This window comes from Dermacentor andersoni, chromosome 4 (genome assembly GCF_023375885.2).
Source record: "Dermacentor andersoni chromosome 4, qqDerAnde1_hic_scaffold, whole genome shotgun sequence".
Lineage (NCBI taxonomy): Eukaryota > Metazoa > Arthropoda > Arachnida > Ixodida > Ixodidae > Dermacentor > Dermacentor andersoni.
In genome coordinates, this window is record NC_092817.1 from 58,631,054 (window position 1) to 58,656,073 (window position 25,020).

Consider the following 25,020-nt stretch of genomic DNA (forward strand, 5'->3'; position numbering starts at 1 on the left):
CCATTATCTTTTACTAAAGCCTTTGTGAAAAATAACGCTACTTGAGAGAAAAAAAGAATTCATTCCTTATCTATGCTTAACAAAAGGGAGAAAATCCTTAAAGTGTGGAAAAAAAAAATATTCTAGACTATTTGTTTAAGGTAAATCCTCTAGGAACCGAATGTGCAAACAAGAAGGCAAAAACTTATCGCTTAGGCGCACTGCTCCTGCTACGCTGAGAATCCACTCTGCTGAGACTGCATGACTGCTTCCTCCGGCTTCACTCAAGAGAGTAAAGACTGCCTCTGGCATGACCTAACTGATGGTAGCATACTTTCTCTTATTCCTTCTCTTTAATATTTATATTATTGGGACTAAAATTCTGATTAGGACAGCTTGTTATACTTGGATGGCACAGGAAGAGCTAAAGGCCGAGCATAATTGTGGTTCCACATACTTAACTCACAGCGGTTGAAGAGGCTAGGCATAGTGCAGTGGCAGGTAAATAAGTGTGTGGGGTCTGTCTTTAAGCTGTGCCTGTTTAGTTGCCACTGGGTGTTTTGTTAATGTGCATTGCATGAGGCTTCATATTTTTATTGACAGGATCCTACATTGTTCATTGTAAGGTTCATAACAGTGCAACACCACACACAAACAAAATTGAGCTTAAAACAACGACATGACGCCGTGTCGTCGTTTCTTACCTTTCTTTTGTCCGTGTCTTGTGTTGCGCTGTTACGAACCTTACATTGGATTATAACCAACTGGCCCAACTTGCCGTCTTGATCCTGCTTTGTTCTTGGCCATGGAAATTAGTATTACATTAGTACTACATTTTCATTGGTATTACAGCAAGGGAACGATCTTGCTCATTGCTGTAACCTGTGTAAACGTGTTCGGGCTTTACTTTCACTCTCTAAAGTTGGGTATACAAAGGTATGAGCTCTTACTCGGAAGCTCTGTGTTGTTTTTTACCTTTCTTTTGTCCATGTCTTGTGTTGCGCTGTTACGAACCTTACAATGAATCCTAACCAACTGGCCCAACATACCATCTTGATCCTGCATTGTTCTTGGCCATGGAAATTATTACTACATTAGTACTACATTTTCATTGGTATTACAGCAAGGGAACGATCTTGCTCACTGCTGTAACCGGTGTAAATGTGTTTGAGCTTTACTTTCACTCTCCAAAGTTGGGTATACGTACGTATGAGCTCTTACTCGGAAAGATAAGAGTAAATTCACAGCATTTATAGAAACCCATAGCAAATCCATTGACTTTCACTTTTTACCTCCTCATTGGATATTTTTGCTTACAACCTTATAAAGGGACGCTCAGGATGAGCTTCTAAGTCTAGCTAGACTGGCAGGTGTCACTTATAGAGCAGTAAATGATTTACTGAGTGCAGAGGGTTTGTATATATGATAATGGTAGACGGTGTAATCACCTTTTTAATTTCCAAAGCAACGTCTTGTAAAACAGTGGCTATTGTTGGCCAAGGTTATTTAATTGTAGATTCTTAAAAAATTCAAATTTTCAGTGAAATGCTGAAAAGACACAGCACCAAACCTTCAGACTGAAGCCAACCAGTAGCGAAATTTCGTCTCTGTTTGGAGAGTTTCCCTTCTTTTTTTTCTGCTCCATAGTGAGCTGAAGCTTCATGATGAGCTTTGTTTACTATTTTTATTTATTTCCCTCATAAAGCATCATCATTAATGTAAGGATTGAAGAGAAGTTCAAGCAGAAGAAACAGTGGCATTAATCTGTGTGAATTCAGCTGTTGGCTCTTGCTCAGAGTGGATATTTCCTGTATTTACTTCCATTTTCTTTTTTCCTGTTTCCATGCTGTAGAACGAGCTGCGTGGTGTACTTGTGGACCACAGACTGGCAGCCTCGGCTGTCCGTGCCCCTCATGCATTCCACCAGTTGAGAGGGAGGCCTCCGATCAGGAGAAAAGCTGTGTGGTCACGTCCAAGTCACTTATCGATGTCTGGGCATGGGGCCCTCAACCTTGTAAGCGCTGTGTTTTTGCTTTTGTGGTGGAATTTGTTATGCATGTGTATCGAAAAATGCGATTGTGAATGTTTTTCGGCATAAATTATCTAAGAAAAAAAGGATGCTGAGGCCCCTGCTGTTAGTCTGCGGTTCATCTGATGAGACAGGTCGCAGACCTGAAAGTGTTACTCGTCACGCTTGGGTATGATCCTGGCCAACAGCTGGGCATCTTGACCACTGTTGAGCCTATGTTTACAGGACATTCATAACAGCTTGAGGCCAGGAGAGTGCCTTTACAGTAGGGAATCAGGATGTGATGATGTGCACATAGGTTTTCGTGGTGCTAGGGCTTAGTGCAGCCAAGAGCACCAGTGCAAAAGTTGCATGTCTGCATGTGATTATATATTAACCAAGGGAAGGATAAGGCCGGTGGACAGTTCTCTACTACTGCCTCTTTCCATGAGAACTTCTTATCGCATTCGCTTCCTGTGGACCTGTGCCCAATCCCATGCATACAAATGTGTACTCTTCCTCTAACATCAAGGTTGGCTTTCCAACAATATTCTGTCACCTAGTTCTTAGTTGCCACATTTCGAAGGGCGAAAGTTTAAAGGAAGAAAATCTCATTATATTAAGAGCTTGAGAAAATGAGTTCAAGCTGGGGATAACTGCAGAGAGAGAAAAACAAAAATGCATCACATTAATGTGAACACAATAATTTTTAACTATGAGAGGTTTAATTTGCTTTTCTTATGAACTTGCCTTACATTTTAATGTGCATTAAAGCCTACACACCCATTTTTGCCGTCCAATTTCAGTGTGAGAGTGGTTGCCACTGCCAGGCATTTAACATGCAGCCAGGAGAAAATCGCAAATTATTTCTGAGATGTGCCACCGCACACCGCTATTGGTATACCACAAGTGCCACTAAAGAGTGTAGATATATTGAGTTTTCTTACATTTGCAATTCTAGCATCAACACATTTTACTTTATTATGTCACTGTGTTTGAATGATAATAAACCTATTTCCTGAATATAAACTGTCTTCAGCAGCTTTATTGTTCATCACCAGGCAGCTTTTATAGATCATCATCATTCTTGTCCTGATCATGGAAGTGCTTCTATTTATTAATAATCTCAACCAAATGTGATGTCTGGGATTGATCACTGTTCAGTAGAACGCTCTGTGAGTGGCAAAAAAAGAATGTTTGCCCTCACCTGCCTGTCTCTATCGCTGTATTTAACCTATGCTGTCTGCACTGCAATAAATTTGGTGTAATGTTTTATATAGCCTGTCAACGTAAAAGTTCTAAACTCATTCTTAGCATAAGCTTTCGGTTTCATCCATTGCCCTTTGTTATGCATGAGTGTTACACAAGACAATAACCTTAATTTGCTGGAAGTGCATAGGAGCTGAATTGTGTGAAAGTTTACCTGGGACCATGAGATGCTAAATAGGATTTGTACCATCATTCAAATGTTTTCGTACCTAGCAGTGGGTGTCATTTTGAGGTTCACTTTGTAACAGAGGTATCCTAACAAGATTGTAACGTGTAACATATGCAGTCAGTGAATCGTCATCATCATCAATTGAATGCGGTTTGTTTACTGAAGGCTGTTGCTTGTAATGAAATTTGCTTGCTTCTTTTTATTCCTTTTTCTGGCTGCAATAATTGATGTGGCCTACGTAAATCATCGTCCTCTGGACTTTGACAGCATGGAAATATGTTATAAACAAATGAATAGAAGCCTTTTTCAATTTATGGCTCCTATTACAGCTCTTGACCAACTGAAAGCATGCCTCAAGACCTTGGTATGTGAGCAGCATCAGCTCAACTGGGAGGCAGCTGCATCCACACTATCTTCAGTGAGACTGAAGCAGCAAATTGCCGTGGCCACTCGGTACTACACTGCACTGGTGCGCCACCGAAAGACCTTGCTGCCCGTTGAATCTTCGGCTTCCCATGTCATTTCTCAGAGCCCTGACATTCGCAGGTTGGTCTCAGATCTTGTGTACGGCTTTTGCTTGCATAGCTTATGCAGCGCTGCTGTTCTTGCATGATAAAATTTCTTTTTCATTTTGGTACTATCCGTAATGAAGCAGCACAAGACATACCAGGAGAGAAGATTGAGCTAGTTTGTACGATGGTAAAGCCAGAAAAGAAGCACGAGAAGTAGAGAACTAGAAGCGTAAAGAAGCACACACAAGCTTTGACTAACAACTTCACCTTGTTTACGCACATGTGTATATATGTGCACCAATGTGTAAACAAATTACAGGATGAACAGCATAGGCACAGTATCATGTTGTGTTGTTCAAGCTGACAAAGTAAGATGGATTATGTTACACTTCTTCTATGCACTATGTACTGCCATACTTTTTATTAGTAAGGTAATTAGATGGTACGCTGCAATGTCCTTCTCTCAATGATAAAATTTGTCCTGCTTCAGCAATCAGCTGCTAGATCTCATTTAATTTTTTTGTTTATTATCTTTGTGCTGTATCCTTTGTAATGCATCTTTAAGGGCGTTCTTACTGCCTTTTGTTCATTGTATACTTCTGTTCCTTTAACCTCCCATTAAGGTGGCAACAACTTTTGTTGCAAAACTGGGAATCCTAGTGAGAGCAGCAACTGGAAGTTGTTACCATAATTCTTCTGGGAACATTGTAAGTTATAAAAGCGTACAAAGCAGTAAATTTTTATAAAAACTTAAGGGTAGGCTATTTTGTATGGAAGGACCAACAGTCATGGCAAATCAGGCAGCTTTAGTTCAAAAGCTTGCTTTTTCATTAAACTAGGAAGTAAACTACCTTGCACGCTGGCATTACTTGTTATAAAAGTGATTAACTGTCTTACTGAAAAGCAAGATTTTTTGGGAGGTCTGCCAGATATGAATATCTTGGCAATGAGGTAAGCAATAATGTCATTTCCTTGCAGTGGCGCAGCCTAAGTCTTCTACAGACGAATGAGATATTTTATAGTCTGAGGTCCTGTTAGCCTTTTAAGGAACTGTTAGTTTTGTTAAATATCCTCAGGTGTAAACTCGGATGTTATTTTCTACATCTATTCACTGTATTCTACCCATATTCACTGTGTGACTGTCTGTCTATAAAGGTGACCCATCGCTTGCCAAGAGAATGGGAATCATTTAAGGGTGGCACAAGACAGATGGATTGATGAGATAAGGAAGCTTTGCAGGCATAAGATGTGGTTGGCTGACACAGGTCTGAGCTAATCGTAAACTACTGGGAGAACCCTTAGATCCTGCAATGCACTTTAAACATGCTGCCACCGGGGCTGCTATTGCTGCTGCTGATTATGACTCAGTGTTTTACGTCGTTCATGCAGGACCAAGCTTCCATCGGAACAACCAATGCAAGCATTGGCTCGTGTGGGCTCCCGAGCTGCTCTCAGCTTCGCTTTTGCTTTCTTAAAAAGGGCTTGGCGCTCTGGAGAAGACTCTGAGCTCTGTGGGGAGCTGCTGCGGGAGTCACTAGAAGCCTTGCGAGCCATGCCCGAGGCCACCCTTTTCCACCAGGAGGCGGTCTCCTCTGTTTGGCTTGAAGTGGTTGAGCGTGCCGACAAATTCCTGCGCTCTGTAGTGCTTGGGTATGGCATTCAAATTTGAATTTAACCAATCTTCACCCCCCTTTTTTTGTGCATGTACAGTGCAGTGTTTCTCAGTTTTAAAGGCATTGTATAGCCATTTGTACCATTCGAAGTAACGGAAGATCCAGTGTTCTAGATTGGATACAGCTGCAAGACGATCAGTGCAGTCACCAAATATACAAATAATTAAATGTGCATAACAAGCTGTGCATGGATAATAAAAATGTTAAATTTTGACAACTAGTTAATGAGTCCATTAGTGTACATTTTGCCAAATTTGTATGTACAGATGAATTACAATACACACTTCACCAAATATGACTGATAAGAGACAGCTGAGAGATCTTTCATTCGTGTTCTGACGTCAGCAAATCTGAGCTTGCTTGCACCACTAGAGCATTTATCAGACAGGCATGCTGTTATTGAGTCCCCCTTATACATAATGTTATTTATATTGTTTTATTCATATTGTTTTATATTTTTATATATTATTTATATTTATATAGGTACAACACAGTGAAGTGAATAACAGTCGACGTGAAAATTGCGGTGGTACAAAACGCCGTTCTGGAGGACGAACCACCGTAACGACTGGTCAGTAGGCACAGATTCAACTCGCTGAACGAGGGTCCACAAAGTGGTGTCACGGCGTTGCTCATTGGCCATGGCCAAAAATTGGCAGAGAGAACGCAGGCGTAAGCGTCCATGTTGTCAACGTTGGATGCGTCTATGGGGTAATGGGACAAGCAGTCAGCATCAGTGTGCTGGCCCCCTGATTTGTAGACGACCGAATAGAAATGCCCCTGCAGCTACAGAGCCCACCTCCCAAGCCTCCCTGAGGGGTCTTTTAAGGACGAAAGCCAATAGAGAGCGTGATGGTCGGTGACAACACAAAAGGACCGGCTATATAGGTAGGGAGGGAATTTTGCAACCACCCAGACAAGAGCCAGACACTGTCTCTCGGTAATGGAGTGGTTTCGCTCCGAAAAAGGCAATAGGCGGCTGGTGTATGCAATAACCCGGTCATGACCGTGCTGAACTTATGCCAAGACTGCAACGATTCCGTGGCCACTTGCATCGGTGTGCACTGCACCTGAGAAGGGGCTTAAACGTCAAAGTGGCCAAGGACAGGTGGGATGATGAGTAAAGTCATGAGACAAGAGAAAGCAGCTGCTTGGGAGGAGCCCCGTGAAAAAGGCACACCTTTTTTTAGGAGGTCTGTGAAAGGCCATGCTATGGTTGCAAAATCTTTAAAAAAGCGGCGGAAGTAAGAGCAAAGTCCTACGAAGCTGCGGACATTTCTAGCTGGGTGCAGCACAGGGAAGTCTTTGACGGCGCGAATTTTTCCCAGGTCAGGTCGGATTCCAGAAGCCTCAACCAGATGTCCAAGTACAGTTATCTGACGGTGGCCAAAATGGCATTTTTTGGAGTTGAGCTGCAGGCCAGCCTTGTGAAAAATACCAATAATGGCTGAGAGTCGCTCAATGTGTGCGCCAAACGTAGGTGAGAACACTATAACATCATTTAGGTAGCAAAGAGAAGTTCTCCATTTAAACCCTTGATGTAAAGAGTCCATCATGCGCTCAAAGGTGGCCGGAGCACTACATAAGCCAAAGAGCATAACCTTAAATTGATGAAGTCTGTCCGGTGTTGTAAAGGCTGTCTTTTCATGATCGAGATCATCCACAGCAATTTGCCAATACCCGGACCGTAGGTCGATGGATGAAAAGTACTGGGCACCATAGAGACAATCAAGGGCGTCATCTGTTTGGGGTAGTGGATAGACATCCTTCTTTGTGATGCAATTGAGGTGCAGATAGTCAATGCAGAATTGCCATGTGCCATCTTTCTTTTTCAATAACATGACAGGTGATGCCCAGGGAGTTGATGATGGCTCAACGATATCTTTTGTTAGCATCTTGTCCACTTCTGCCTTGATGACTTGGCACCCCAGCGCTGAAACTAGGAAGGGTTGTCGATGTATTGGCTGAGCATCTCCGGTGTGGATACGGTTTTGACAAGAAATGTCTGGCCCAAGGGATGGTCATTTAGGACAGAAATGTGTCTATAAAGATGCAATAAGTTATGGAGAGCTTCAGCGTCGCCAGGCAAGAGTTCCGGGGCATTCATTTTTGCAATATCCTCGTTAGAACTGGCAGACTTGCAAGGCTCACAGGAGTCGTCGATGGCAAAAGTCTCAACGCAGCGATATGGTAAAGCACTGATCATGGCCAGGGATATTCGCGTTGGTAGCACTCGCTTTGTGAAGCCAAAATTACCACGGAAAGGCAAGTACGGTTGTTGGTGGCAGTTAGTGCAGTATGAGGGACGGTGACATTGTGCGTGAGAACAACTGCAGTAACTGGTGCAGCGATGTAATCAATATCTGGAACTGGCAGCGAAGGTGACAGTTCGATGTACGTCAGGACTTGCGGCGGCACATGAACAAAATCAGTCAGACTCAGACAAATCTTGGGTGGAGCAGGAGGATTGGAGAGGAGAGGCAGGTCAAGGCAGACAGTACTTGCGGAACAATTTATGAGCGTAGAATGATCAGAGAGAAAGTCTAGGCTAAGTATCAGGTCATGGGGGCAGTGGGCAAGCACGGTGAAAAGGACGACAGTATGGCGACCAGCAGTGCTTACGCGGGCGGTACATATTCCTACTACAGCAACCATTCTGCTGTCGGCGACGGGCACGACCCGAGTGATAGCAGGTGTGCGAATTTTTTTTAGATGATGGCGAAAGTGAACGCTCGTAATGGAAATGTGTGCACTGGTATTGATCAGTGCTATTACAGGTGTGCCATCTACTTGAATATCTAGGAGGTTGTGCCTTGTTAATAGCGCCAGTGGAGGATATTGCGGCAAATAGGACAGTGCAGCACCACATCGAGGTGCCTCATCGTCTAGTTTTCCGCAGGGTGGGCCTTGAGTATGGCAGCGAAGTAGAGCAGCAAAATTGAGGCAGACGTGGCTGATTACGTTGTGGTGAGGGTGAGCGAGCGTAATGGTGGCCAGCACTAGAGGTGTCGTAAGTGCCAAGGAAGCGGTGGGGTGAAGCGCTTTGGGGCGAAGTGGAGGGATACCAAAAGGTGTTTTGGGGCGTAGGCATCCAACAACATAGCAGTGATGGGAAACGTGACCAATTCGGCTGTAGCAGAAACAGATTGGCTTGTCAGTGTGCGCCATTCGGATAAATTTCGATAACGGGAAGGATAGAGCAGGCTGTGGTAGAGCGTGGTCATAGGAGGAGTCATACTGGCGTCAGGGCGATTAACAGAGCAAGCTGTGGGAAAGTCCAGGTTAGTGACTTCCTGGTGGACCACGGACTGGATCGAGGATATTGTTGTCACAGAGTTGTCCCAGGGTGTCTGCTGGGGCAAAGCAGAGAACGCAGCTTCAAGTTTGTGACGCACAATGCCAGTCACATTGTCGCATGAGGGTGGTGGGCTGACTTGGTTGATGCAAGAGGATGTTACGGTGGTATTCGGCACGTGGGAAAATCAATTGGCGACACGCCGGTTCTTCGCTAGCTCGAAGCGGCCGCATTCCTTTATGATGGTGTCGACAGTAGAAATGTTAAAAACCAGGAGATTAAATGCGCCATCTGCAATGCCTGCGAGGATATGTCCTACTTTGGGGGGCTTTGCCATGGACGTGTCGATTTTGTGACAGAGGGCAAGGATATCTTGCATATAGGAGACATATGACTCGGTAGCACTTTGAGTGCGAGTAGCACTCATCCGCGTTTCATAAAATAACATTGGCTAACAATCAGGCCAGATCCCACCTGTTCCCCTTGCTGACACGTTCATACATGCTCAGTCATTCTTCTACGTCCATGCCATCGAGACCGGAGAATGTGCCAGGGTCATGCAGATGTGGAAGGGCAAAGTACTGGGTCTGGGTAGCTGACGGTGTCGATGCAGGCGTAGACTACGTGTCGTCCCTAGGAGGCATTGTCACAAGCTGGATGTGATGTCCACTGCGGAGCTCCATTGCGAAGAAGATGGGTACCCCGCACTTCCACCAAATGTGCGTATAGAACTATTTACAATATATTTACAAAGAGCAAACATTCGCTGAGACGGGAGAGAGCCCAGTCAGGCTGTGTCCACTTTTCGTCATCTTCAGGACGGTTGTCATTCTCTTCTTCTCCTCATTGTAACAATATGGTTTACTGAGTGCAATAAAGTCATGGGTTATTGTCCACCAAGAGTTGTGCTCAGTGGTTGAACTGACAGTGGCCGTCATGCAGCTTTGTTAGCTTACGTGAGCTCCATGGCGTAATATTCTCACAGTTCACATCTCACGAAGGGTTCTTGCTGGCAGGAAATACATAAATTTGAAGATACTGCCCGCGTTACCAAAGCGACAGCCCCCGCCACAGCCGTAGCAACCGCCGGGGCCACAGCTGAAGCCACAGCCGATGCCGCAGCCGGAGCCACAGGCACATCAAAGGATACAGCGCACATCAGTATAGTCCACAGCGCCGACTCTCGATAAATTGTGTGAACAAGACCGGCAAGCGGTTGTGATGAATCGGTCCCTCATAAATACCCTTCGTCTTCCTTTCAGCAAGTTGCATACTCTGTCAGCGTGAAGTGCAGTGCAAGTGCTGGGTGCTCTTAATTAAATGCTTGCAAGTCTCGAGTAAGCCCCATAGCTCACCCGCAGCCTCGTATTCGTGCAATGACCACTGGCCCTTTGGTCATCCCAGATGTTATAAATGCAGATCACCAGCTATGGAACTCCACTTTGGTGTCACGGTGCTTCACTGTACACACAGTCCTTCCTCTTCTTTCTATTCCCCCTTTCCCTCACCCCCAGTGTAGGGTAGCAAACCGGACGCTTGTTTGGTTGACCTCCCTGCCTTTCCTCTCTTTGCTATCTCTCTCTCTCTCTCTCTCTGAAGATAAGCAACATAAAGCTTTAATAATCAATTAACTGTTGCTTGTTAGTATGTACAACGTCCACTACTATGACTTCTAAGAGTGTGCACATCATTAAGAACAGTCAGCTCACAATTTGAGTATTTGCAATCCTGCAATTTGTCTACATTCTCTCTGACTTCACCAACTGTCAGTCTTTCTTAGTAGTTTAACTCATTAATAATATAACTAATACACATGAATATTTTGATGGAATTCGTGGGAAAAAGCACAATAGGGTAGTGCTGGATGTGACCTGATGAAGCTTTCTTCAAACTAAAATGTGCTAGAATGCTCCTTGGTTGTGTGACACATTTTGGGGAAGGGAAGTACAGTTTAAGAAACTTTGCAACAGTAAAATTCTCTGCACTGACAGTTTAAAGGACACAGCCACAGAATGCAATAAGTGATCCACATGGTTCAGCTGAACCCAGCACGACATTGCTTTTCACACCCTTGTTAAAGTTATGCATCACACTCAATTGTATCTCAACCGAAAGTATATTGCTAGCAACAAAAGGCCAATAGAAAGACAATATTTATAACGAATTTTCTGAGGGCTGCTCTGACCTGGTATTCCACTAAGTTGTACACATATTGCCTAAAGCTTTCCGCTGAGTCCCTTGTTTCCCACAAAACTGTTGGTGGAGGATGCTCCAGTCATGTGATCACATGCCATTCTTGTGCACCACGCAGGGACATCAATGTCGGTGTGGGGCAGCACTCGCGTGGCTGCAGCCAGGTGCCTGTGCCTGACCAGCAGCTGGCACTGTCACTGCTGCTGGAGCTGTGCATTCAGCAGGGCACACTGGGTCGGCTGCTCAGCGGTGTCCTCTTGCTCTTGCAGCTGTGGGACAGTGGGAAGTACGAGCTGGACAACAGGTGAGTGCTGAGGGTAGTGAACAATTTTAGCGTCACAGACACAGACAACTGAGTGAGTTGGTATGGCGATATATTTTAGTTCAAAAAGACTAAAAATACTGAAAGTGGGATTTGACGGCTAGCACTTGTGTCATGGTGCCCCTCTTGTATATTTCATTTCATTGTGCCAAAACACTTAAACATTTGAAACCTTAGGTGGTGGTACTGCAGGCTTCAGGCAGTGTGTATATCCAGGGACCAGTCCAGCACTTTGTTTGGCAACCTTTTGGGTTGGCACGCTGTAACCAGGGAGTGAGGCATATAAAGAAGAGAACACTGACACAGAGTAATATAAGAATGTAACAATTTGTTTATGTTATCGTATGTGACTCAGTATTGTAAACATTTGAAACCTATTATGCCAAGTGCGCTTAATAAGGCAAGCAAGGAGGGATCATTTCTTGGGTGTGTTGCACGGCACGTAACATTGTCTCATCAGAAAAATCCAGCCTCTGAGCTGCTGGCTGCAAGTCCCTTTTCTAGAACAACCATCTTCGAGTAATATGATTTTTAAAAGTCAACTTGACTAATGAGCTTTGTGATTGGACGTACTTACAGTAAAGTGGGTTTTAATACCACATACCTGCTGTAATGATACCGAGGATTACTAGTTAATGAAAAAGCTGTGCCTTCTTCCCATCAAGAGTAACAAAATGGATGCCTGCAGGAGCTTCTGCATGTATCTACTGGTAGTCTCCTGACAAACACACTTGACATAGGCTGTGCATTTGTGCTGAATGAAGTCTTCACTTAAAGATTGTGTGGCTGCACCAGTGTGCATGAATTCTTACCACATGGCAGCATGTCTACATTTGCTGTTATCTAAGTACACTACTGTGTACTTTAGCTACCGTATTTACTCAAACCAAGGCCGGACCCGATTCTAAGCTGGCCCCCGAATGTCCGAAGCCAGAAAAAATAAAAAAGCTTACTTTGAATGTAAGCCGAACAAAAAAGTGAGGACAGCGTTCACAAAATGAAAACATCAGTTATATAATATGAACATGCCGAGCTCATTCCACGTCATGATTGCTGCTAGCCTCGTAAGCTGAGACCATACGTACGTTTGTGGACGCACGCAAGCTCGCGTCTACGCACCTTGCGCCTGCCGTGTTTCGTGAGGTATGGTGGTTTTCATCCACAAATATGTGCGACAGCACGCGCTCACTGGGCTCATTCACAGACGCCTTGAAAGACGCGACTTCGTACTTTGTTATTGACAGTGTTTCAAAATGCTTCGATATCTATAAAAATAATTGTTATATTTTTAGAGCTGTTAGATCAGCACAAAAAGGAAAGATTGAGCGCTTTCTTGCATGATATAAATCTGCTTCACTGAGAGCTGAATGTACTGTGCCGTAGCAACATAGCCAGGTGTGCCAACGCGAGGCAGCCCAAGTGCGCGATAACAGAGAGCAGCTGTTAACCGAGATCGCACTGCATTTTGACGCATACAAGCTGTGCCGCACTGTCTATGCATGCTTAGATGCATGGACGCTAGCTTGCGTGCGTCCACAAGCGTACGTGTGGTGCGGGCTGTACGCTTGCGGATGCGCGCAAGCTTGTGTCTGTGCGTCCACGCATGCATAGACAGTGCGGCACGGCGCATACCCGTCTAAACAAGGCGCGATTTCGGTGAACAGATCCTCTGTTATCGCACGCTTATCTTCCTTATCGCTGTCATCTCTTTGTTGCGGCACACGCAAAAAGCGCCTCCCGTTGCCGCCTCCAACGACGGACGATTTTCTCATCGATGCTGAAGTCCCGCCCGGCTTTAACATTTGACAGTGCCTCTGTGGCTAGCACAGCTTTTCGTTTGTGGCATCGCCTGTTTAGTGCCATTACGATAACGCCACGCTGCACGCCGATATGACACAGGTCAATATGGCGACGTCGCATGTGTACTTCAGTTTCAGTTGGCTAGTAGTGGCTGCGATACCGACTTTTCTAGATGGTGCTAGCTATGCACCATATTTACCACTTTCAATTGCAAACCAACGCGTTTTTCAAAAATCCTCGAATCTAAGCCAACCCTAGAGTTTGGTATATTATTGTATGAAAAAAAAAAAAAAACTAATGGTCTAGATTTGAATAAATACGGTAATTGCTGTGTTGATTGTACTGGAGAAGTCAGTGCTGTCAACTCTCAGCATTATTTTTTTGTGTGTGTGTTTTGCTGTCAGCTTCAAATGTAATGAACTTGTTGCTTTATAAGCAGGTTTACAGTCACCTGGATCCAATTTTCACACGATGTGCAAATGGGATCAGTATTTCATTAAAAAGCAACACCTAGTTGAGTTTTGGTTATGTTTAGCTTTAATATTTCGCATGTTTCCTTTCAGGACTGTTTCCCATGGCACCTGTGTGCCCCTGGTGACACTATTGCAGCGATTTCAAAGCATTAGCTGCTCTAGGCCAAAGCAGATGGAGAAGTGTTCATATGAAAATGTAAGTTGCTCAAGCTCTCTATGTTTGTCACTGGTGCCATGAGCCTGCCTGTTCCCCTGTACGATACCTCTGTGAAGTGATTTACAATAAAAACTCTCACATGGCAGGAAGCCTTTCCTCTTGTGAATTTGATCACATCACATTGACTTCTCATTACACTCAAGTTCCGAGGTATTTAGTGGTTTATTTCGTATACCAAGTGGTGGTTTCACTTTTGAAATATTTTGAAGTGATGGCACCGGTTGACAATCATCATTAGGAGCTAAAATGGTGCCTTTTGACATCTGTACACCTTGCCCCTTCATAGCCATCTGAGGGCAGTGGAACTGACAATGAAGGAATGTGTTGTGTAGTGCTGACAAAGTTATACAAAATAAAGACTCATTGTGCACATCATGCAAATCTGTCTTAAATATTTCCTTGCCACATTAGGTTTACACAAATTTGGTTTTTCTTTCCTAGTTTCAAAAATGCCCTCTTATTAAGTATGGGTGCATAATGCGGGTGCTTACATTGAATATCATCTTTATGTGATTCTAAAGCATCCCGGACTCTAACATGCTCATAATTTTATTACAGGGAAAACAAAGTAACTTGCTTCCAATTTTTGCAAGTGGAATAGGATAAAACCTACAAAATTTACCTCGACAACCTTTTTTGCGACTCTCTATTTCGGCCAGTGGACCATTACATGTTGTCCCTCATGTAGTCCATTGCATTTGATATTCTGCAATTCCCGAACTACTCTGCAACTCTCAAGAACTGGATTGTGGCCCACACCTCAACTAACAACTTCACCAGTTCACCATGTGATCCCTGCAACTCTCCATAATGTAGAAAGTGTGTTGTGGCTTTGCTGCCACCATCTTAGCATATAAAGTAATGTTCCTTTCAAGTGGACTTTTTTAATTATGGAGGAAGGAATGTAATGAATATGATGTGTCATTGTGAGCTTTACAATGAAAATTGTTTCCTCACCATCTTGTGATGACAGCGGCAGTGACACTAGCTCTGGTGGTAGGCTGTTTCCAGTGCTGCAAACACACTTTTTGTGCCATATCCAATTTTAATGCTCAGGCAATTTTCAGACACATTTTCTCGGGGAAAATAAGTGCACGTCAAAATACGATAGATACACCACTCACCACTGTCGTATGCTTCATAGGGCCAGTGCGTGACAGTGGTAGCAAATTTGTACGCCAAGTGCTGGCTTATTTAATTTTGTTTGCATGGTCTGGTTGTTGAGCGCTGTGAATATTGCTGTTTTGCTCTCTGAAAATACTAGCTGTATTCAGCCTCATTTCTCGTGATAGGATAATTTCTTGGCTTTCTGAGTGCCGCTTTGCTGCTGAGTCTAAATAATTAAAATTTTGGTTGTTGTCACAGCAGCCATTCTAATCACATTGTGGCGCATGACACCTTACAGAGGTGACGACATGGCACTAGTTTTCTGGACATGAATATTTGGCAGGGGTAGCAGCAGAGACAGTTGTTAATTTGTCTCATTACATTGGCATTTTCCAGGGTGACATTCCTGTGGTGAACCCTACAGAGTGCTTCCTCAGCCTCCTGACATTGCCTGATGACGACTCGCTCTCAGTTGACCTCCAGCAGTGTGCTGTGGTCATTATGTGCCATCTGGACAGGCTTGCTAGTCCCTATTTGCCTCAAGTTGCTCGCCTGAGTCCTGTGAGTTATACTTTCCTTGCTTTGGAATGCTGTAAAACTGTTTGTTAAAAGGAAAAAAAAAAGTTTAACAAGCTTGTTCATTGCAAAAGCATAAATGAGGAGCTGCACTGAAGTCCACAAGATTGAATGAAAGTGAAGCATTAATTGAAGCAGTAATCAGAAGAGTCTTGTGGCATCCTTACAAGCATCATTTTGATGTGCTGCTGCTGAGAATTCGTTATCGCTGTCACTTTGGGGCATGAGTGCAATGAACAATTTGTGAGCAACTTGGAAGAGATATAACAAGTTCTCGATTGCTCCTAATTTCAGAAATTCAGTGGTGGTCCCAGTCAGGAAGTGCTTGCGATCAGCTGGCTTTCCTGGGATGCTTCCGAGCCAGTGGCACTCGGTGAACTGTCGGAGCTCTCAGTCAGGCAGATCTGCTGCCTGAGCACAGGCCTCGTCATTCTGAGTAGCCTGGGAAGAGTGTTCGTCCTGCGTCAAGACGAGTCTGTGAGTTACTTAGAATATTTTACAACTGTTTAATTCCACATTTTCTTCTTTTCTCGTACTGGACCGGCCTTTATAGGAATTGCTGTAAAGAGCAAGATGCTTCATCCATCTCTCATGTTGTCTATTGCAGCTATTACTATCATATTTACCATCAACATCTTTTCTTGGCAGGAGTCGGCACAAGAAGAAACTACTATAATTGTTTTCATTTACTAATTGATCTCAGGCTCACAATGGTTTACCTGTCGCGCTGTTATTGTGCCGTAATAGCACCATTGTTGTTGTCGTCGTTGTGCCATAGTCATCATACTCATTGCTGTGGTTATCGTAATTGTCCTTATCATTGTCATCAGGATATATATTGCTGGTCTGGGTGAAGGTTTTCCTTTGAGTGACCTCTAGAACCTCTTACTACAATTTTTCTTTGTGCCTGCCACTAGAAGCTATATCCCCTTAATTGCATTGTCCTTGCTTCTGTTCTTTTGGTGATGCAAAATCTCATAACTTCCTGCTTTGACATGACTGAATGAGATGGTATAAAGATATAGCACTGTTTTCAAGTAGCATAGCTGAGCAGCTTCACAGGATCAGCATTTGGAACTATTTAGAATAAAAACAGGAACAGCGCAACACAGGACGAGCGAGTAAAGAGCACAGGACAGGAGCGCTGACTAGCAACCAAATGCTTTATTTGCAGATGAACCAACCAGCCCCATTGAACACACTGCTAACATTCATTTGGAACTAGCAGACAGAAGTCTGTCGGCATTTTTTTTTGTTTCTTTGCAAATTGCAGAATTGTCATTGCAGCATTACACGTTAACACAGCAGATTACACATACCATTTGTGCTATGAATTGTTAGCTTTTGATCTTGGCACAAGGTGCTGCACTGAACACTCCTTGTCATCTCACCAATCATAGGAGAGTCTGTTATTCGCCTCAGTCCTACCTCTGCTGCAAATTTCTTAACATGTATTACTTTGAGTTTGCATAAAAGTTATCTGTGGAAAGTTATACTGTATACACTCACCTAAGAGCCACATTCGTGTAAGAGCTGCACTCCAACTTCACAGCCCAAAATTAAAAGAACAAACACACCTCAATTCGAGCTATTCAATGCTGTGTCTTTGGACATTGTTGTGAAAAACTTTAAAGTCACAGGCACATCTACTGTCATGGATGTTACGAAGGACTACTGTATCAGTGAGTGTGCTGCCACACTAACCTGAAACTTTGTAGACTATTGTTATAATGAAAGTAGGTGACAAAAGTGACGTTGCCAGTAGGGTAGTTGATGTATGCAACATTTTCGTCTTTGCGGGTAACTGGTTCACAGGCACAGGGGTCACTAAGGCTAACTTTATTGTGTATCAAAATAATGTCTCTAGCATATCAGGACTACAGGTGGTGAAATAGTGTGTGGCACATATTCTTGTATATTATTTCAGGTTTTAGTGCACTAATGTGGGCCATTGTACACCCTAATAAAACTTTTCAGTGCTTTTTCAGAATCCTATAAATAAGTAACAACTTTTAATTGATGCCTTCTGCAGTGCTCTTAAAGTAAGGTACACTTTATAGCTTCGTAGCATATGCTGATCTTTGAATTTGTTCATATAAGAAATATCTAAAGCCACTGCTGAAGATTGCAATTTTTGCTTGACTAAGGAAAGAGCTAAACAACTTTTGCTATAAAAATTTTGTTTTGCCACTATGTTGTCACAGAAAAGCAATGATGCAACATATTGATGGTGTACAGCACTAATTATTTGTATGACGGTGGAATAATGGTTGAGTTTGGCACCTTTATTAACAAAGTGTGCCTTGCATGTCTACAGGAACTGCACATGATAGAAGGTTTTGGCAGCCAAGGAGTAGTGTCCATTGCTAGTCACCTACAATCAGACCATTTCCTGGCTGTCAACCCAGATGGGGATGTCTTCAGCTGCAGCAACGTCATCTCTCTCCTACAAGATGATGAAATGTGAGTTCCTGCCCATCAGTTTCTAGGTGCTTAACAACTGCTAACCTTGAAAACTGTCAAAACCTGGAATTGTCATGAGAATTTGTAGCACCTGGTAAAATTATGGAATTGCCTAGGGGCAAAGGGGAGGGGACATGGAGGGACCATCTTGCGCTTGCGGTTTGAGTAATCAGAAATGAGGTAGAAGCCAGTATTCTCGGCACCCTTAACTGGAAATGACACTTACGAGAATGTCCATCTTAAAGTACTCAAGCGTGGGTGTGAGCACGTGGCAGTAAGCTAGGCGAAGTGGAAGTACTTCCTAATTACTGTGGTGGCAGACGCCACAGAGCGAAGTGAAAAATCTGTTTTTATTCTAGCCGAGGGGTGGTAGCACAATAAGAATTTTTGGGGGGAAATTATGAAAGGTTGCAGCACAGCTGGAGTAATGTAAACTAACCACACCTATTTGGAATTTCTTTCCACCACCGTATATGTGCAGTGGCAGAAGTAATAATAGGACAGACCCTCAAAGGGTTAAAAAAATGTCGGAGTTTCGCCCGAAACGCGAAGCATCGATTGTGGTAGAAAATTAGCAGACAGTTATACGAAGTAAGGATTGTAGTTTTACCGGTCGTATAAATTTGGAAATGTTCGCTTACCAACTAAATTAACAAGCGTGGTGCCAGTGTACACAAGCAAACATGAACACATCACACTCAATGAGCGCAGACACTCGCTGCAAAACTCTGGATGCTGGTGTGAGCAAGTGCGGCGGCAGCAGTGTGGTCTATCGCTTCACCTTCGTGCGGTCTATCACTTCAACGCAAGTGTGACGTGAACACAGCGCGCACAAAGGTACAAGCAGTCTGCAAATACCTTTCAAGATACAGTGTGTGCGACTGCGTGCAGCTGTCCAAAGTACTTGTGGGCATAGTCGAAGCCACTTCCCCTCCCTCCCATGCTGCCTCTCCGCTTTCCTCCATATATGCCCGTGAGATTGATCTGTGAATGTCAGTACCCTTTGCACCTGGCCGTGAAATGTGCAGTTGCTGCCGGACTGCAATGCCGCCTTCCCTCCTTCCATCCCCCCACAGACTTTCGCGCGATGGAAGACTGCGTGTTCGCTCTCCACTTTCTCCTTTGCGCACACCAGATTGAATCACAATTCATGGCTTCCCTCGTGTGCTTTCACTTGCACATACAACATAAGACGTGGGCGGTGGTGTTACTGCACTTGGACTTCATACGGAACATCACGACAACGGCGACGCCTATGGCAAAAATGCACGTGGAGTGTCCATATAATTGCTATCTCAATAAATGTACCATTGCACTTTGTCATCTTTAGCTTCTGACTGCTATATGTTACTCCGCTAGGTCCAAAGGAGCACCAGTCATTGTCCGTGTGCTCAGTGGCAAAGGAGTCAAAGGGGTGTCATGCGGTAGCAAGCATTGTGCTGCTTTTACCAACAATGGACAGCTGTACGTTTGGGGAAGAGGATGCCGTCCCTGTCAAGACAATGGTAAATGACTTTTGGTCCGTGGTTTGCATCACCAATATTCAGAAATGGGGCCCTGGTCATTATAAGATCTTCAACACCGTTTCTCTAGTCTGCAAACCTTTCACCCTCTATTAAATTTATTACTATTTTCTTCTTGCTTGATTATTAGTGAAAGTGGAAAGTTGTTTTGATGTTCGATAGAGTCACATAATGAGAGCAGTCGCTTATTAAAATGCAGGTTTGCAGTGTAGTCACAGAACTATAAATCAGCCAAGTGGCTCAAAGAGCTGTAGCTCAAAGTCGGAAAGTAATGCTGCATAGATTGCACAAAATACAAAACAATAATAGGACAGACACTGTCACATAAGGGCTTGGACAGTGCTGCCTTTGATTGTTTCCAGCTAGCCCTAACACAGGCCTTAATTGGGGTAAACCAATGTGTCCTGAACTATGTTCATTTGTATGCGTCAACAAACGCACCAAGTGCTTGTCCAAAATTAGTGGAAGCATTTGTCTTTTTATTGTTTCATAGCTTTTACCTAATTCTTCCCTGGGCTCCACCATCACGTCTACTGATGTGCAAGAAGCTGCAGACATACTCATAAATTATGAGCAGTGTTTTTGTTGTTTGGTTCCTTCCAAGTTTTTGTAAAATTAGGTGGCAAGGTAATGGCCTGAAGTTTCCTTTTCTGCTGTTAAGAAGTTGCTTATTCTTTTATTCTTTTTTTCCAGCAGGGACTAGCAATGACAGTGAAAGCATACCTATCAAGGTAACTTCCCTGCGAGGACACAGGGTTGTGGATGTGTCCTGTGGATGTGGAGAGTATGGCGGAGGTGAAATACTCATCGTCACTGATGCCGGTATGACTTTGCTCAAATAGTGATGTGTATAATTCTTTTAAAATGTTAAGGCACTGATAATGTTTGAATGTATCTTCCTTTGTCCAATCTACTTTTACTGTTTGGACTGGTTGCAGGGTCAGGAACATCCTAGATGCTACATTTCTGTGGCCTTGTTCAAAATGACTTAGATTCAGAAGGCCAAATAATAAAGCGCCAAAAAAAAAGAGTGTGGAATTGATATGATATTGAACCTTGAAGGATTCGAACTGGCAGATGTTTTTTTCTGTTTGGTGTTCTAAATCTGCATTGAATAGGTTGTAGATAAATACAACCACAAATTTTTTGTTTTAGCCTATGAAATCCTTGCCTTGTACAGAGCAGGTGTCACTGGATGCTAAAATGTGCTACACTAATAAATATTTCAGCACAGAGCTCAGTTGAGTGATTTTCCTTGGTCTGTTTGTATTATTATTGTTATTATTATTATTATTCTCTATGTAACTAAATATTCTGTATTGCATGTGTAATTGCACAGTCACCACTGTTCAATGTCTGCTGAATTTTGCAGATCAGTGCGTTAGGTTAGATATGCGATAAAGCAGTGGTGCGATCTGGGCTTGACTTCTATGCAATTGTTTCATACACCAACACCACATAACATGCGCTCAGCTGTACTTACTACTGGCGTTGACAGTTACTAACACTCTAAAAATGTTCACAAAATAATTTGTTTATCCTATCTGTGGTGGTGTTTTCTTGTCTACAAAAGTATGGTATGATATTGTTTTGATGCTTTTAAGTAAGTGGAACAATTGGTGACCAGAGGGAGTATGTTTGTATGCAGGCTTGGTGTTCTCATATGGGCACAGTGATGGCAGCAAACCAGCCGCAAGCCTAGATGAGCCACAAGGCTGCCTGCGACTGGTGGATGGATTACACGGTGTGGACGTGACACGCATCTTCTGTGGGGCCCATTTCAGTATGGCTCTGTCTCGTTCCTGTATGCTGTATATCTGGTGAGTGAAATCTGTCAATGAACACAAGCAGTATTAGGTTGTAGCTTGTAGTAATGACACTTCATTTTTCCTAAGAGGCTTGGTCACTGAGTGATCAGTTGCAGTGTACAGACCACCTTGTTATGGTCACATAGTCGAAATGTCATTGCTCAGTGCATTGTTGGTACTTGCCAAAAATCTGCAGGCTGCGGCGTCTCTCTGATTTCCATAACTAATTGCTGCGAGCAGCAATTATGAGCGCCCAACTCCTGGACACATTAGGGAATGCAATGTGGGCGTTTGGGGAATCCCTCCCCTAACCTTTTTCGTGCCATTCAGGAAGGTCTTGAATCAGACTGTGAAAGCTCGTAGGTCTGCATGAGGAGCACCATACAAGGAGCACTAAACAAGTTCTTGAATTGCAGAGCTGAAATTTTTATGTTTCGTGTCTATACTGTTTCATACATAACAGGCGATGCTATGAAAGCTAGAGAGTCTCCTCCCACTGTTTGCATCTGTGACCGAAAAGCAGTGCATCACATATGAAAGAAAGACATAAGGTAGGCTCCATGTACACTCAACGACCGATTTTTCAGACCCTCTAGGGAACGTAAAAACGTCCGAAAATTCAGGCAGTCCGAAAAAATGAATGCATGCAAAAAACGCACCTTTTTTTCTTTTTTTTCTCGGATCTAGAGGTAAAGGGCAAAGCAACAGGCTTCCAAAACCCTGCCACAGCATCAGTGAAGTGGCTATAAAAAGAGGTGTTCAAAAACTCTGTATGCAGCCGACTGCCGGTTTATTATGTACATGTGCATCGTCGGGCAGCCGGTGTTATTGCTGCAGTGGCTTGGAGAACTTGTTGATTGTTGTTTGGACGGTGTTCCGGTTGCATGCGGTCATATTCGCCTCGATCTGAGCAAGGTTCATGTCAGCACTGTACACCATTGAAAGAGTCAACAGTGCTCGCGTCAACTCGGCGCTTGTAGGCGGCTCAGGCATTGGCTCCTCATTTTCAACGTCGGAGTCTTCTGAATCCCCCACGACCTGATGGACTATTTCCTCGTCAGTCAGTTTTGCGTAGAAGGCGAACTCGTTGTCAGCATCAACAAACTATTCAAAAGTTATTTCCGTGGGTATGGAAACCCCAACAGAGCGGTGGTCGTTGATCACGTCATCTGACGGTACTGCTTTTCGCGCTTCGATGCCATCGGCGAGGACGACGAAGACAGAGTGGGCGCCATCGAAGGCAAACGAAATCCTCAAGTGGCGAACAGTGGAGTTCGCTGATGAGTGTCGAAGCACTTAGGCCTAGCGTTGCAGAGCACACTTGACACAAGAGCACAACCACACACCACACTAGCCAAAACGTGGCCTACACAAAATGACGCCGCTCCGGAAACTCCGCCAGAGGCGGAAGCACGGCGATGAACGTAGCCAGTGTGGCCAGACCAAATCGGTGTGTGACGGCTAGATTCGGCTAGTTGTGGTTCAAAGCGGTGATATGCTTCAGCTGCAACTCGATTTCCTTCGCAAGGGCGCTGCGCGAGGAGCCAAAGGACCTTCCGTCGCGTCAAAAAGTCCGGAAAATTGGACGGCGGGGAGTTCGAGCGTCCGAAACTTCAGATGTCCTTATACATTGATTCTGTGGGGCTCGTGGCGGTGCCGCAAAGACGTCCGAAATATCAGGCATGTCCGAAAATTTGGGCGTACGAAAATTCAGTCGTTGATTGTAATTCAATGTAAAATTAGGTCCTGTACTTTAAACAAAATAAGTATTTACATGAAAGACTTTGGAGATCTAAACTGTATATTTACCACCAAACAAGCAGAGTAACATGCTTGTGCGAGCAACGATTAAGACATAGTACGCCACCTACAGAAATGCAAACGTAAACAAGTAATGTGTGATTTGATGTAAACTTGTTTCTACAAGTTGCACTTGTAATGTATGTACAGTGAAACCTCGTTAAACTGTAGTTGGCCGGAGCTCGGAAAAAGTACGTACTAAACGGTAGTACTGTTTAACCGAAATAGCATGAGATCGCCCACTTACCTGTCGAAAACGGAACTCGGAGAGAGTGCGATGAAAGTGGAAAAAACATGCAATATTTATTCACTTCGCGCGACATAAGTGTTATTTTCGTTTGATGCCGCGGCGGCCTAGTACGACGACAACGGCCTCAAACTTACTGAAGCTGCATGCTAGCTTGTCAGCCAGCCCCCTCCTCTCAGCAAACACTCGCACGGCAGATTCCTCGTTGGCGTTACGTATTCTCCGTGCACGCGCGCAGTAGTGCTGCATAAGTCCCGGGGCGACTTTATCATTGCCGGGTGCCGGAGTTCGGAAAACTTTTTGTTTGGAATAGTTCCGTTATAGCACCCCTGTTCTCGCTGCGACGATTGCATTCATGAGGCTGGCGTAGCGCGCAGCTTATGCCACTGTTGGGCCTGAATCGCCCGTGCTGTCACTTTCCGTGTCGTCCTCATCACTGTCGCTAGTCGACACTTCGGCAACAACAGAGGCAACGATGGCGAAAAGTCGAACCTCGTAGCTGACATCTCATTGCGGTCGCAGCAGCGCTGCCGAGCTACTTCGCATTCCAAATGCCACACACTGTAGTCAACAGCAGATCCATGTTGCGGGCCAGCGCCGACTTCTTCGTGTCACGTTCGATAGCACGGACGATGTCTAATTTTTCTTCTATGCTGAGCACCCGGCGTTTTTTTTATCCGAGCTTCAGCATGACGTGAGTCCTCGCCTGCACGACGCCACAACGCTCTTTGGCACGGCATCGAAATGATGTTGATGTTGATGCGGCTTCACGTGCAAACGCACAGGGCGCTTGGAGGCCGTTGTACCGATCTCTGAGGCTCGTTGTTCTGCTGGGCCGCCCGATGGAGACGACGCACTGCTGTATTTGCGCGACGAAAAGTGGAAACGCTACGTTTTAACCGATGCATACGCAATAAGCTGGTACGATTTATGCGGATACAAAATACATTATGTTCAATGGCCGCTGAGTCGGGGAATTGACTTTACTACTTTTAAACCGAAACTACTGTTTAAGCGGGTACGGTTTAACGAGGTTTTACTGTAGTTACATATCATAAAGTACATTGCAGAACAAGAAAGTCTGCATTGCAAAATGTTGCGGAGTGAGACTTCTATGGTTGCACTACTTCTGTAGCCTTTGCAGCGTTACCTGCCATGTATAAAACGGTGCATAGTTAGATCATGATACCTCTTCATTAGACTTTGAGTGGATGCTATTGCTTTAGATTTCAAGAGAACATAAATAATATTCAGTGGCGATTGAGCTGTAAATGCGAGAGAAACGCATTAGGCATGACGTCACACCTCTTTGAGGTCCTGGATCCGTGATTTAAACTGCATTCACCACATAGCAAAGTGTTGTTCAGGAGCTCACTTGGAACATAGCGAGGTGCGAAGGGCAACTAACGGTGGACCAGAGCAGGCCGCCATCAGTTGCACTATATATATGTATGTGTTTGTGTGTGTCTCTGCATGTGTGTGTACGCACACCATGTGACCTACCTCTACTTCATAACTGGCTTTCCACACTTCACACACATGCACTTTTTGTGCTTTGACACTCCTAATGCTGACTCATTAAAAAG

General features: G+C 44.1%; 1 protein-coding gene across 8 annotated transcripts in view; it reads left to right on the forward strand.

Moving 5' to 3' along the window:
- The window catches only part of HERC2 (E3 ubiquitin-protein ligase HERC2), a 180,132-nt gene that overhangs the window by 2,940 nt on the left and 152,172 nt on the right, over positions 1–25,020 (forward strand). For 5 of the 8 annotated variants that reach the window (XM_055073822.2, XM_055073825.2, XM_055073824.2 and 2 more), the window contains 11 exons: positions 1,832–1,993; positions 3,755–3,971; positions 5,327–5,587; positions 11,217–11,402; positions 13,784–13,889; positions 15,414–15,578; positions 15,888–16,070; positions 17,911–18,056; positions 19,416–19,561; positions 20,273–20,401; positions 21,228–21,399. In XM_055073822.2, the coding sequence (XP_054929797.1) occupies positions 1,832–1,993; positions 3,755–3,971; positions 5,327–5,587; positions 11,217–11,402; positions 13,784–13,889; positions 15,414–15,578; positions 15,888–16,070; positions 17,911–18,056; positions 19,416–19,561; positions 20,273–20,401; positions 21,228–21,399 (1,873 nt within the window). The remainder of the gene's footprint in view (positions 1–1,831; positions 1,994–3,754; positions 3,972–5,326; positions 5,588–11,216; positions 11,403–13,783; positions 13,890–15,413; positions 15,579–15,887; positions 16,071–17,910; positions 18,057–19,415; positions 19,562–20,272; positions 20,402–21,227; positions 21,400–25,020) is intronic. The other 3 variants (XM_055073823.2, XM_055073828.2, XM_050183007.3) reach the window with 1 other exon arrangement.